Below are 14389 nucleotides of genomic sequence, written 5' to 3' on the forward strand. Positions count from 1 at the left end.
GATCTTCCCAATGAAGGATCGAACCCTCATCTCCTGAGGTTCCTGCATTGCAGGTGGATTCTGTAGTGCTGAGCCACTGGGGAAGCCCTTCTAATACTCTGAAACATTACAAATATGGGGAAGTTTCAAGTGTGACCTCTGCCCTTCACCCTCAGTACTGGTGGGGAGGGAGTGGTTGAATCCAGCCTGCAGAGATCTTTCTCCAGAATGTTTGTGGGAGGAATGTACCTCTGTGGAGTGGTCCCAGGGGACAGGGTTTGGAGGTGGGTCCTCAGTGGGATTCAGTCCATTCCCCAGATTCTCTTTCTAGACTCCGAGTCCAGCCGCACTGCCTGCTCTCTACTCGGTGTGCCTGAATCACTTCTTGGATCATTTTCCTTCCTTCTCTTTCTCACCTGAGTCCTCACTGCCTCGATTGCCTTTGTTTTCCCCAGAGGAGGCCCGGCCTCTTCCTCCCCTTGAGGTCATCTGTCATTCAGTTTCCTTCCGGGTTGTCTGCTGGATGGGGCTATAGGGGAAGTAGGAAGGAACTTTTAATCCTCTAGAGGGAGGGGAGACACGCTCACCGTTGTCTGGTACCAGGGGTGGAGCGTCTATGGGATTGTTTGCATTGCTAGGACTGACTTCCTCATAGCACATCTCTTGCGTGTTCGTTTTTCTGAGTCTCTGCACTGGCTTTGAGTTGCATTATCAAAGACCCCAGTACCCCAGCTTCAGGGTGCATCAGGCTCTAAGAAATGGTGGGAGGAAGAGGGAGAAATAGCCCGCCCATCATGGAAAGTAGACATTTTGGAAATTTCTGAAAATCAGAGCAGCCAGCCCTCCCTGCCTGCAGTGGGAGGGCAACAGGGGAGGCAGCTGAATGCTGCCTGGTTCCTCCACCAGGTGGGAGAATCACTGAGTGATGAACCCTGGGGCTCCTCCAGTTAGCAGACTCTCAGGGCAGGGATTGAATCTATTCGGCGGCTGCCCCAAAGCTCCTATGTTTGTTCCCAGGCCCCAGGGGAAGGCTGTTTTTAAATGTACATTTTATTTTAGAGCCTGGGAGCTCTGATGAGTAACGTGACAAATGCAGTGCGAGACCCAGGTTGCTGGGCCTGGTGCTGTGCGTTTGTGGAAGGGACACGGGCTGGGCTTAGGAATGCTTTATCTGCCGCCATCCCAGGTGGAGAGGCCTGGTTTGAGTAGGGTGGCGCCTTGTCGATGATTACTGGGTTGGGCAAGAGGAGGGACTTGGATACCCTGTTTTTCTGTTTCATTTCCAAATCTTGCAGTGTTTTTGAGCCAGCGATGACAGTAACACCTCTATTAACCTCCTGGCTTCTCCTGTGCTGCAAAGAGCCTTCCTTCTCCTACTCTTGTACATGAATCCTCCTTTGAGAAGTTGTGCTCCCCCGTCCAGCATCTGCAGGGCAGTCAAGTGCTCCATTTGAACCCCCTCCATCTTCTTCTCCCCTTGAACGTGCCTCCCTTCTTACCCATTTCCTCCTCCAGGAAGCCTTCCTTGAATGACCCTCACCCTCTCTCCCCATCCTCCAGCACTGAAGTCCCAGTCTCTGGCTGCTTCCTGGTCTTCAGAATGTGCCCACACTTCCTGTAGCCTGGGAGCTCAGAGGGCAGGCTCTGGGTCTCTTCCTTAGGCTCTGCACGTACCAGGCATCTATTCCCAGGCGTGTCAGAAGAGGTCAGCTGGAGCCAGTGACAGACACAGTCAGGCCAAGAGCATCTTGCTCTCCAAGGCCCAGCCCAGGCACGGGAGGGGATAAAAGTCTCGTGCCGGGCCTCAGGGCAGGAACTCGCTCTTGACAATCTTTTGCAGCCCTGAGACCTTCAGTCACTGCCATGTCTCTCTCTCCCTGCCGGGCCCGGAGGGGCTTCAGCGCTCGCTCAGCCTGTTCTGCCCAATCAGTGGGCCGAGGCAGGACTGGCTTCAGCAGCAGGAGCCTCAGTTCCTTTGGGGGTTGCCGAGGAGGCTCTCGTGGAAGGACCTGGGGTTCGTGGGGAAGGCTAGGGGTGCGGCTTGGGGAGGGGAGTGGTGGGCCTGGGCTTTCCCTGTGCCCTCCGGGAGGCATCCAGCAAGTAACCATCAACCAGAGTCTTCTGATCCCACCGAAGATTGAGATCGACCCCCAGTTCCAGGTGGTTCGGACTCAGGAGACCCAACAGATCAGAGTCCTCAACAACCAGTTTGCTTCTTTCATTGACAAGGTAAGGGTCCACTCAGCTAAGCCCCTGTCTCTGGGCCTGCCTCCGAGGAACTGTTTTCGATGGACTTGGGAATGGGGCAGTCTAGCCTCCTACTCCTTTTCTGATCACTTCTACAGCAAGGAAGTCCCTCTTGTGGTCTAACTGGAGTCTCTCTGGTTATGCTGAGGCTATGTTTAATTGGTGTTTTGAAATTCCCTTTATAGAAATGTCATTATAATTCATTGAGTGTGTGGGCAAATATTTATCAAAGGCCTCAAAGGCTCCAGGCTGGCCAGAGGGTTGCTCAGGCTAGAGAGTTGTCCCGGAGGCTGTGCCCAGGCAGGCAGCCTGGCAGGAGCCTCAGGAACTCTCTGCTTGTGCGGCAGGTGCGGTTCCTGGAGCAGCAGAACAAGGTCCTGGAGACCAAGTGGCACTTGCTGCAGCAGCAGGGGTTGAGTGACAGACCCCAGGGCCTGGAGTCTTTCTTCGAGGCCTATCTGGTCCGGCTCAGGACACAGCTGGAGGAGCTGCAGAAGAAACGAGGGTCTCTGGACGCCGAGCTGAAGTCCTGCCAGGGCCAGGAGGAGGAGTATAAAGCTAAGTATGTGAACCACAGCATCCCCATGGGGCCTGGTGGCAGCTGGGAGGGCTTGAATCAGGCTGTCTGCTGGAAGCTGTCCTTCCTCTGAGCTCCCGGAATCACAGGATAGGCCTCTCCTCTGGGCCCTCTGCATCCCTACTCTCTCTGATTCTCAGGGGGCCCCATCTGCTGCAGGTAAGAGGCCCCCCAGCCCCTGATATCCAGGACTGGAGAGCCTCGATTCTAGCAGGCCCTGACTATGAGGGCCACGTTTCTGGTCAAGGTGGGGAGGGGCTTATTTAAAGAATGTTCCTGTGGGTTTTTTTCTTGAGAAATTCCTGTTGAGCAGGCTGTGGGCTAAAGTGACTCAGATATCCTCTGGTCTCAGAGGGAGAAGGGAATGCACTTAGTGGGACCACCCCTGGGCCTGTGCATGATTCACGGCTGGCTGCAGTTCTGGGTTCCCCACGAGGTCACCTGGTGGCACAGGGAGAGCCCTGAAGCCACAGAAGGCTCAGGTTTGGTGACTGTGAGCAAGGAAAGCTGTGTGGCCTTGAGCAAAGAATCTCACCTTTCCCAGCTTCAGTTTCCATATCTGTAGACGGGGATAATGCCTTTCTTGTGTTCCAGAGCCACTGGGAGGTTGGCTCCAGGGCCCAGGGGGAGGGTCCTAGAAAGATTGGGGCCAGGAGACCTGGATTTTAGATCTGCATGGGCCACCTAATTATCTATAACCTGGGCACATCTTATAATCTCTCTGATAAAATCCAAAATGCCTGCTTCAGATGATGATTGTGAGTGGTAAGTGAGAAGTGTTTGAAAGTGCCTTCCAGACATGAAGCTAAGTGACCCGATGTCATAGTGAACCTGGGCCGAGAGAGTGAAGAGGGACATAGGACGTCACAAACCTTCCTGACGGAAGAATAGAGGTGCAGCCTGGTGGAGGGTCCTGCTTTGGAGCATCTAAAGCAGAGTGACCTTCTCTTGGACACTGTGCTAGGAGAGAGTCCTGGGCTCTGATGCCAGCACCCTGGGCAGCGTCTTTCTGTGCTTACTTGGCAGATATGAGCATGAGGCCAACAGGCGTGCCACGCTGGAGAATGACTTTGTGGTCCTCAAAAAGGTGAGTGGGTTCAACTGCTCTACCTGAATCCTTTTTTAAAAAAAATTTATTTACTAAGCTGCACTGGGTCTTAATTGCGGCATGGGGGATATTTAGCTGTGGCAGGCAAACTCTTAGTTGTGGCATGTGGAATCTAGTTCCCTCATCAGGGATTGAACCCCAGCCCCCTGCTTTGGGAGCATGGAGTCTTAGCCACTGAACCACCAGGGAAGTCCCTCTACTTGAATCCTGAGCCATTCATTGTGCACAGAATCTGGGCTGCGAGAGCCGTGTGTGTGTGTGTGTGTGTGTGTGTGTGAGGGGGATTCTCACGCACGACATGCTGACACATGTCTACATGGGGAAGTGGAACATACACACAGATACAGGGACCCTTGGAAAGATCTGATTGAGGGACTATGGGATTAGCTCTGGGAGTCACTGTGGGAGAGGGTGGGGACAGAGTGGAAGAAGCCGAACTGGTTGGGATGAATTAGGGAAGGCTTCCTGAAGGCGGTGTGGGTCAGTGTCAGACAAAAGACAGAGCAGGGCAAGGCGGGGCTGAAAGAGGAAGGAATGGAAGCCAGAGAGGGCCATGGGGGTGTGTGTGCTGGGCAGTGTGTGAACACAACTCCTGGGTCAGAGTGGGACCCCCAAAGAGGGAGTGGGGGTACATTGTTTTTGTCTTTCTGTCCCTAGGATGCAGACGGGGTTCTCCTGAGCAAAATGGAGATGGAAAGCAAGGTGGAGGATCTGAAAGAGTACATCTGCTTCCTGAAGCATCTCTATGAAGAAGTGAGGATTCTCCAGGGGCAGAAGTGATGGTCTGCCTAGGGCAGGCGGGATGAGGGAGGGGACAGCACAGGCAGGCTCCCTGTGGCCACAGCATAGTGGGAGTGGCCGGGAGGTGAAGCCTGCTTAGGGTGCCTTAAACACTAGTCATTCAGTCCTGTGACAATTACTGAGAATGTACCAGGTGAATTGCTAGGTATTGAGAATATACCCGTGAATGACAAGACAAAAATCACGAGGCTGGGAGATAATAAACACAATAAGCAGTAGGCCTGGTAAATAAGTAAATTACAAAGCATGTTAGAAAGTGATAAATGCTATGGAAAAAGGAAAACCAGAGCAGGGAGAGGAGGATTGGGAACGTGGAGGGGTAGGGCAGGTGGCAGTTCCAAATAGAGCGGTCAGATGGCCTTATTTAGAAGATGAAATTGGAGTAAAGATCTGACAGAGGTGAGGAAGTTAGCCACATGGTGAGGGTGGTGCGAGGGATTCCAGGCAGAGGGAGCCAGGAGCCTACTGGTCTTTAAGGAAATGCAAGGAGGAAGAGGGAGGGGATGTGATAGGAGGTCAGGGAGTGATGTGGGCCAGGTGATGTGGGGCCCTGAGGACATGTTCCTTTGACGTCCAGGAGTCCTCGGACTGCCCTCACTTCCAGATAAGGGGACAGGGCATGCTCAGTGGCAGCCGGCATGGATGAGGGCTGCCTCTGAAGGAGGGGGCAGGAAGTCAGGCACTCTGCCCACTTTCCCCGGGGCTCCAAGGGGAAGGGGAGCCGGGAAGCCATGGGACACTGAGTCAGTCTTGCCCGCAGGAGCTGGGCCAGCTGCAGACCCAGGCCAGTGACATGTCCGTGGTGTTGTCCATGGACAACAACCGCTGCCTGGACTTCAGAGACCTCATTGCCGAGGTCCGAGCCCGGTACGAGGAGATCGCCCGGACCAGCAAAGCCGAAGCCGAGATGCTGTACCAGACCAAGGTGCCGGGACTGGGGGGCTAGCACCGAGCTGGGAAAGACTGGGTCTCCCTGCCTGCCCCCGTGGGGCAGTTGTCCACCTCAGTCTGGCTGAGGCAGTTCTGATAACCTGTCTGGAGCACCAGGGCTGGGTGGCTACCATGTTCCCCCTCTCCGGGAGGGAGGCAATGCAGGGAAACCATGGGAGATGAGCCTGGAGTTCCACAACCTCATCCCACCATGTCCTGGTCTCAGCGTTTCACCTGCATTCCGGATGAGGATGTGAGGAGGCAGAGAGCCGTGGCCATGGTCAAAGGTGAGGGTCAAAGGTCAAAGGTGGGGTGCTGTCCACTGACGGTGCCACCTCTGTTCCCCTCCAGTACCGGGAACTTCAGGCATGTGCCCAGCTTCATGGGAACAGCATGAAGGAGACCAAAGTCCAGATCACTCAGCTGCAACAGACAATTAAGAAGCTGCAGAGTCAGATTGAGACCGTCAAGAGTCAGGTAAGGGTCCTGAGCCCCCAAGCTCTCTGTCTTACCACCTTTGTGCAGGCATCACTGTGGGGTTGGTGTGAAACTTTGATAACTTGTTGGAGCTTTGTATAATTTGGGGTTGAGAGCACTTTGAGCCCCATGTCAGAGGTGTTCGGCTCTCCTCCAGGGGATTCTAGATGCACGGGCTCCGCACTGCCAACCCCGGCATAGCCTTCTCACTGCATTCCATGCCCACATGCGCTTGGTGCTTTCGGCTCCTAGGGGAGAGGGTTAATTCATCTCTTTTCTAATCGTTTCTTTTGGCACTTACTCCTCAAGTCCAGCAAGGACTCTAAGGCCGTGCACTGAATTTCCTGGTCCCCCTGTTGGGGAGGGAGAGAACCAGGATCTCAGGGAGCGGGGGACATGGGCAGGATGGTGAGGTGCTGAGGCCCCCTTAGGGTTGGGTGATGCTGCGGATGGGAGGAGTGGGGAGAGGTAGGAGGAAGGATGTCAAGGGCAGGGAGGTGGTTTCCTGCCCCTCTTGGAGACCTTACTTCCAGATGTGAGGATTACAGATTCTTAAGTTTTCAAGTGTCTTTGCTCTCACTTTCCCCAAGCCCAAAGAATCGCTCTTTTGGGATCAACAGAGGGTTGAGAGCTGAGACCAGTCAGAGGGTTTCCTCAAGCACTTCAGCCTGATGGCAAAGTCATGTGTGGCCCGTGCACGTGTGAGCAGGGCACAGATCTTGGAGAAAGTTCTTGGAGTACAGATCATTCAAAGGCCATACTCAGTCTCTAGACGTCCTGACCTGCTCTCCTTTGAAGTGCAAGGCAGGACCTGAGGTGAAGGTGACCAGGTCCTATTACTCAATTTGCTGCCCCTTTGTTTTGCCCATCATTTTGGACTTTTTGCTTTAGAAGCTTGGGGATTCTCTGGGGTGTCTGATAAGATACAGATTCCTGGGCCTCCCACTGGCAACAGGGAATCAGAGTCTCTAAGCGTGGAGCCCAGAAACCTGCTTTCTCAACAAAGCTCACCCAGGTAATGACGAAGCGCATGGAGTCTGAGCCCAGTGGCGAGCGCTTAGGAGAGTCACTATGTGCCCAAGTCTGGGAACCACAGTCCTCCCGTACAGAAAGGTGTCTTTCCTGGGAGAATCCCTCTTGGGGACCCACGCCCTATTACTCCTCCCTTTCATGCACAAGCCTGATGAACAGAGACTAAAGTAAGAGCAGTGGACTGGACCTCAGATGTCCTGGGTTAGGTTCCAGCTCCACCTCTCACCTCCTTTTCAGGGCTCAGTTTCTTCATCAGGAGAATGGAGACATTGTCCCCATCCATGGGGTGCTTTGTGGAAAATGAATAATGAGAGTCTTTAGGGAATGCCTTCCTTCCTGACCCAAATGTGAGGGTAAATCAGCTAGATGGCTGATTAGACAGGGATGCAGTCTTTCCTCTAGGAGTTTTCTATCGGATTGGAGAGGTGAACACAGAGAAAGTGTTTTTCAAATTGAGGCCCATAGTTTGATAGACTCTGACAACATCGGGACAAAGTATTTGAAATGGGGCTGTTCTAAAAAACACATGTATAATGACCCATCCAGGACAGGAGGAGCTGTAAGTACTCTGGGAGAGAGAAACTATTTAAGGGATGGTGCTGAGGATTAAGGCTAGGGGAAGAAATACAGCAAATCACTGGGGAAAGTGGCAAAGGAGATGGACACATTTCCTGTGGCTGCTGTGACAAAGTATTACAAACTTGATAGTTTGAAAGAACAGAAAACTGTTCTGTCTGGTCCAGAGGCTGAAGTCTGAACTCGGGTGTCAGCAGCTGTGCCCTCTGAAGGAGCTGGGGGAATCTTTCTTGGTATCTGGTGGCTCCAGGAATTCCTTGTCTGGTGGCTGCCTCACTCTCATCTCTGCCTCCATCTATTTCAGTGTTTGTATCCCCTCATCTTTTTCTTGGACATTGGTCACTGGATTTAGGGCTCACCCTGAATACAGTACGATAGCATCTTGAGATCCTTAACTCATTACATCTGCAAAGACCGTATCTTTCCAAATAAGGTCATGTTCTGAAGTTCTTGGTGGACATGACATTTTTGAGGACACTACTTAACCCACTCTAGGACTTAAAGAAGCAGAAGAAGGAACCCTTCCTTTTAGAACGAGAAGAGCTGGGAGTGGCCAAGAATAATTTTGGGCTCATGAAATTATGGTCCATCTCAGCTTTTAAGTTATAGTAGGTACTCTGGGGGCCTGTGCCATGCTGATAGTCACTTTCTCCCTTATCTCCACGCTTTGCTAGAATGCCAGCCTGCAGGTCGCCATTGCTGATGCTGAGCAGCGTGGGGAACTGGCCCTCAAGGATGCTCAGACCAAGCTGGCCGAGCTGGAGGCTGCCCTGAGAACCGCCAAGCAGGACATCGCGCGGCTGCTGCATGACTACCAGGAGCTGATGAGTGTAAAGCTGTCCCTGGATATAGAGATTGCCACCTACCGCCGGCTGCTGGAGGGTGAAGAGTGCAGGTGAGGGCTGGTGAGGGTCCCGGGGATGTGTGATAGGTGGGGGTGGGGGATGCCAGACCAACACAGGATACTGAGAGATTTCTCCACACTCTGAACTGCTGAGGGCCACCCGTTCTGCTGGGAGGGATTTAAAATTGGGGGATTTTATCTGCTCAGAGGGTGCTGCTCCAAGAGGCTGAAAAACACCCCGGGACACATTCTCTGCAGCCTTTCTTAGTGTTTCTTCCTCTTGTCTTTTCTCCCCTAGGATGTCTGGGGAATGCGCCAGCCAGGTCACTATCTGTGAGTATCAGGGGACTTTGGGAGAGGGGTTCCCATGGGGAATCGAGGACTCTGCTGTGACCCTGGCCTTTTCTCAGCAGCTGTTGGGGGAGGCAGCACCGTCGTGTCTGGAGGAGCAGATGGTGGCCTGGCGGGCACTTGTGGACTTGGAGGTGTGAAAGGCAGCTTTGGGTCTAGGTGCTCCAGCGTCGTGAAGGGAGGCTCCAGCATCGTGAAGGGAGGCTCCAGCGTTGTGATCGGTGGCTCCAGCATCATCCTGGGCTCTGAGCAGGGCCCCGCTGTGGGCTCTGGCTCTGTGTCCGGCTCTTCCTCCAGCTCCACCAGCCACACTATTCTGAAGAAGACGGTTGAGTCAAGTCTGAAAACGTCTGTCACATACTGAGAGGCCCAGAGGCCACCTACTCACCCCCGCTTTCCTGAGCCCTCTCAGGCCTTCTCATCCTCATCATTCCTGCTTCTGTGCTGCCGACTCTACGTCCACTGCACACAGCCTGAGCCAGCCACAGGGGACTCTGCAGAAGTCAGCGGGTCCTGCCTGCTTGCTGTTCTGAATGCTCGTCCGGGCTAGCCTTGCTCTGCGTACTAATTTGCATCTTACTTGTCTGCTGCCAGCAGTGCCCAGCCTCAGCCCACCAGCCAGCCTCGTCCTCTCCTCTCTCTGCAGCCTTCGACCGAGCTGGGAAAACTCCTGACTGGGCTTGGCCAGATTGCCTCTCCATCCCAAGGGAGAGGCTCGAGGCCCACTGACCAGAACCTGAGGGCTGGAACCACGGGCCACACCTTTGCCCTCTTCACCTGCCTCTGGGCCACCATTTCTGTATTTCTGTCCATTTATTTTCTGTGAAATAAAGCAGCACCCAGTTATCCCTGCAATGGGCCTTCCTTTCTTGCTCCCTCCTGCTTCCCCACTCCTTCTCTCCCATAAATTTTTTTGAGTGTCAGGACTAGGGTTGCTCTGGTGAGTAAGATCAGCCCTGTCATGCTCTCCTAATGTGTCTCTCTTACCACTTCTGTCTCCAGTATAACCCCTCCCATTCATGAGAGCCAGACCTTCCTTCTTGGAGCCCTTGGTTTCCAGGGACAGAGCGAGGTTTGGTCCATAAGTCATGTTTGACTCTTGCAACCCCATGGACTGTAGCCTGCCAGGCTCCTCTGTCCATGGGATTTTCCAGGCAAGAATACTGGGGTGGGTTGCCATTTCCTTGTAACTGGCCTTTTACAGCTAATTCACATACCTGGGGTTGGGAGATCAGGATTTGTGCTGAGGTTCTTTTGTGTCCTCTTGCTTCTTCCAGCTTCCTCCCAGTGATGTGCTGGTTCTAGCTCTACCCAGAGTGATAAGCTTGGGTCTTATCTCACTTCCATCTCTTACCTCAGAACTTTAACCTGCCACTTCTCCTGGGCAGGTTAATTCAGCACCGATGCTAAGCCACAGCCTTATACATGTGTTCCAAGGGCATTTAGAGGACAGGCTGCAAGGCAGAGACAAAAGTTCCTTTTGGCAATGTGCAGCTTCTCTGCCACTTCTTCCAGCAATTCTGCTCTGCCCCAGGCTTGCATAGCTCACCTCCCACACGCCCACCCCGCAAAACAAAAACTATGCAGGTACTCAGCTCACTCTCCTCAGAAGGCGATTTATGGAGTATCTACATTGTTTGAGTAAGTCCTGTGGGCATCTCACACTTAAGGGATTCCTTCCAAACCTCCACTATGCTCCCTGTATGCCCTGCATCTCCTCCATCCCCACTGATGTTTTAGTAGCTCTCATAGCTTGCTCCCTAGTTAATTGCCTACAGTAGGCTCTATTCCCAACCAAGGACAGCTCCATTCACCCCCGTTCTTCCTTCTTCCCAAGATTGTGCCCATTTTTCTCTCCCTTGGAAACCTTCCCTAATTCTCCATGTCAGAATGCACCAGACACTTCCTGGCACAGCCTGTTGTGATTCTTGACTCTGTTTCTATATGGTTCTGGTCTGGAACCCAGTTTCCATATTAGTCTGAGACCTCTGGGACCTCTGGGTGATCTGCACCCTGGGTGGGGATCAGCAGCTCAGCTTGTGTCTGGGGTTTGTTGGGGACTTGGGACTGAAACTATGCCCATTTCTCCTTCTTCTTGGTGTTCATCCTGTCTCTGGGCCTGTCTGAACATGACATTGGAAACTTCTCCCTCCCTCTTTTTCAGGGAGCTCTGCAGGAAACCGGGAGTGTGGGCATCAGAACCAGGTTCTAGGAGGGTGGGAGAGTCACCTTTTCATCCCCCATCTACCCATAGGCTCCTACACGTCTTCTTTCCTTTTCCTCCTCTCTACCCAGCCAGCTCCCAATTCCATGGCCTGAGCTGCAGGTTCAGTTCAGTTCAGTTCAGTCACTCAGTCATGTCCAGCTCTTTGCGACCCCATGGACTACAGCACACCAGGGCTCCCTGTCTATTACCAACTCTACTCAGTCATGTCCAGCTCTTTGCGACCCCATGGACTATAGCACACCAGGCCTCCCTGTCTATTACCAACTCTCAGAGTTTACCCAAACTCATGTCCATTGAGTCGGTGATGCCATCCAACCATCTCATCCTCTGTTGCCCCTTCTCCTCCTGCCTTCAGTCTTTCCCAGCATCAGGGTCTAGGTCATACCATTGTTCTCTGCTTTAAGGGGAGGTGAGCCCTTTTCTCAGACCCATAGGTTCTCTCCATCAAAAGTATCTAAGAAGGAGCTTTCCAGCCTTTGCCTTCTGTGAGAGAGACATTAGTGGGTGAGCACATAGTCCTAGAGCTAGACTTCTTGGGCTTGAATCCCGGCTCTGCCCTTTGCTGCTGATGTGACCAGTTCCTTGACCTCTCCTCTCCATGCTTTAGTTACCTCACCTGTGAAAAGACATTCGTGACACTAATACTCAGCTCAAAGGGCTACGGGGGGATGGGAACATTTAGGGTCCTAGAGGGAAATCAATGTACTCAAGATGGTTCAGCTAAATGAACTTTAATGAAAGGAATCCTCACAGAGGTGTGGGTGTGGCTAAGGACACAAACATGGGATGGAAAGTCCAGAGGTGGTTAATGGTGGGAAACCATTGCCACTCCCATCACTCCCCACTTGCCCTTCTGGCAGGAGTGGCCAAACTCTGATTTGTCCAGGGCACAGAGGTTTTCTGGGGTGTGGGATTTTCAGTGCTAAAGGAGGATGTTCAAGCATGTTAGTTGCTCAGTCATGTTTGGTTCTTTGTGACACCATGGGCTATAGCCCTCCAGGCTTCTCTGTCCATGGAGATTCTCCAAGCAAGAATACTGGAGTGGGTTGCCATTCCCTTCTGCAGGGAAACTTCCCAACCCAGGGGTTGAACTGGGGTCTCCTGCATTGCAGGCAAATTCTTTACCATCTGAGCCACCAGGGAAGGGGCTAAAGTGGGATAGTCCCAGGAAAATCAGGAGGGGATGGTGGCTCTGTATAGAGCTGAAGAGATGAGAGAAAGAGTGGATGACTGATTGGGTGATAGAGATGTAGCAATAGGTGGAAGCTGTAAGCATGGAGGAAGGCAGCCACCCCTAGAGCAGGAAGGAAGTACCTCCCATGTCTCCCAGATCTCCTGCTAATGTCCCCCCTCCTTGGCTAACCCCCACCTCTGGAAGCCAGAGAGCCAGGGAGTGGCCTGCAGGGATCAGGGAGGTCGGGGAATCAATCAGAGCAGAAAGGATGCACATGGAGAATCCCCAGTGTGGGGACTGGATGTTTTTGTTTCGAAGGTGTTTTTGTATCGAAGGTATCTGCCCTGTAGTGAGTGCTTAGTAAATGCTGACTGTAATAATTGTTCCTATTAGATGAGAAAACCCTGCCCTGGATGGGGCTCCTCAAGGGCAGTGACTGTTTTCTTCACCTCTGCATCTTTCCTATCGTTCAGCCCATGTTGGGTGCCAGGTTGATGCCATCGGCTGTCTTGCCTCATCCCTTTTATATCAGCAGCAGCATTCTGTCCCCTCTGCTCCTGTGTCCTGTGCAGGGATGGACCCTGGACAGGAGAGGGTCTCTAAAGATGGAGGCCCTTGGTTCAAGCAGCAGAGGTGGGGAGGGAGCCACGCCTCCTCGGCTATGGATGAAAGGTCTGAATTTGGGTGTCCTGTATAAAGATGAGCGGAGAGCCAGACTGGAGAAGGCGGAGTGGCTCCCACGCTGTCTGGGCTGGGGCTGGTGAGACTGTCTCTGATAGTAACTGTGGGCTTCCTCCGTGGCTGTCACCAGCCCCCGGCACATGCCTTGGCACTGAGTGCCAGGTAAACACAGGAGGGTGTCAGTCCCTGGGGAGGGGTGGAGGGTGTGTTTGTGGCCAAGTCTGCTCCCACCACCCTGCTGTGCCTGACTCAGATGGCTGACATCACTCCTTTCCCCACTTGCCACTGCCTCCCCCTCCCATGCTCCCTGGGGAAGAGATAAGGGATCTGAAGAAGGGGTTACAGCCTCAGGGACAGCACACAAAGCTCAGCAGGGAGTGATGGTTCAGTCTTGGGATGGAGGGCCAGCACTTTTGAGAAGACTTTCCTGGCGGGCCCTGGTCATAAGCAGAGGCAGGGGGGCCCAGAGAAGTTGAATGTTGTCTAAGGACACATTGGAGGTGAACCTCAGTGGGGGTTCACCTCCCAGCTCAGCTCCCCCAAATGCCTGGTGTCCTGACTCCAAGCAGGGAGGAAAAACCCCTTCCTGGCCACTGAGGGGCTAGTTCTGGGAGTATCTTCACCCTCATCTGGTGTGGGAAAGTGAAAGTGTGAGTTGCCCTGTCGTGTCTGACTCTTTGCAACCCCATGGAACCTGCCAGGCTCCTCTGTCCATGGAATTCACCAGACAAGAATACTGGAGTGGGTAGCCATTCCCTTCTCCAGGGAATCTTACTGACCCAGGGTTGAACACGGGTCTTCTGCATTGCAGGCAGATTCTTTACCATCTGAGCCACCAGAGAAGCCCTGGGAGGCTGGATTCAACTCCTTCAGGCAACTGGGAGCCACTACAGTCTCCCAGCTGCCTAGAAACCATCCCACAGCCTCCTCTGGGCCCAGAGCACCTGCTCTCTGCCTGTTTCCTGGGACAGTAGGGGTAGTCCCTTGTCCTCTCCCACCCCAACCCTGGCCCTGGCAGCTGTGTGGGGACCCCAGCAAGAGCTGTCCCTGCTCCTTTCTTCGGGCAAGTCTCCTTCTGGGACCACTTCCTTGCTGAGGGTTGTGGTGGGCAATCAGTGGCACATCCTCACCACTCCCCTGTCCTAACACCTGGCTAACATTACGCCTCCAGGTCCTTCCTCAGGGATGTGTTTGGTCCCAGCAGCCCGAGGTGGTAGGCACGGACGAGACTCTGTGAAGTGATTTGAGGAGCCCTCCGGCCTTCTGGATCGAGATCCTGGGCTCTGTGGCTGGGAAGATGGGATGTTGGGGGTATCTATAGGCTTCTTGGGGCTTTTGTTGGAGACATCTTATTTTTTTTCAGCTGTATCTTGCAGCATGTAGGA

At 53.3% G+C, this 14389-nt stretch overlaps 1 protein-coding gene across 2 annotated transcripts; it reads left to right on the forward strand.

Moving 5' to 3' along the window:
• The first annotated feature begins 1776 nt into the window (after positions 1-1776).
• On the forward strand, positions 1777-9777 carry KRT78 (keratin 78). 2 transcript variants are annotated; one of them, XM_005206216.5, is made up of 9 exons: positions 1777-2208; positions 2574-2788; positions 3830-3890; positions 4569-4664; positions 5473-5637; positions 5994-6119; positions 8402-8622; positions 8870-8904; positions 8982-9777. In XM_005206216.5, the coding sequence occupies exons 1-9, from the start codon at positions 1843-1845 to the stop codon at positions 9284-9286; spliced, it is 1590 nt and encodes a 529-aa protein (XP_005206273.1). In that variant the 5' UTR covers positions 1777-1842; the 3' UTR covers positions 9287-9777. The 2 variants fall into 2 exon arrangements, with proteins under 2 accessions (XP_005206273.1, NP_001095547.1); NM_001102077.1 differs by having other exon boundaries at positions 1811-2208; positions 8985-9777.
• Positions 9778-14389: the final 4612 nt, after the last annotated feature.

The sequence above is a fragment of the Bos taurus genome, chromosome 5, assembly GCF_002263795.3.
Source record: "Bos taurus isolate L1 Dominette 01449 registration number 42190680 breed Hereford chromosome 5, ARS-UCD2.0, whole genome shotgun sequence".
Taxonomy (NCBI): domain Eukaryota; kingdom Metazoa; phylum Chordata; class Mammalia; order Artiodactyla; family Bovidae; genus Bos; species Bos taurus.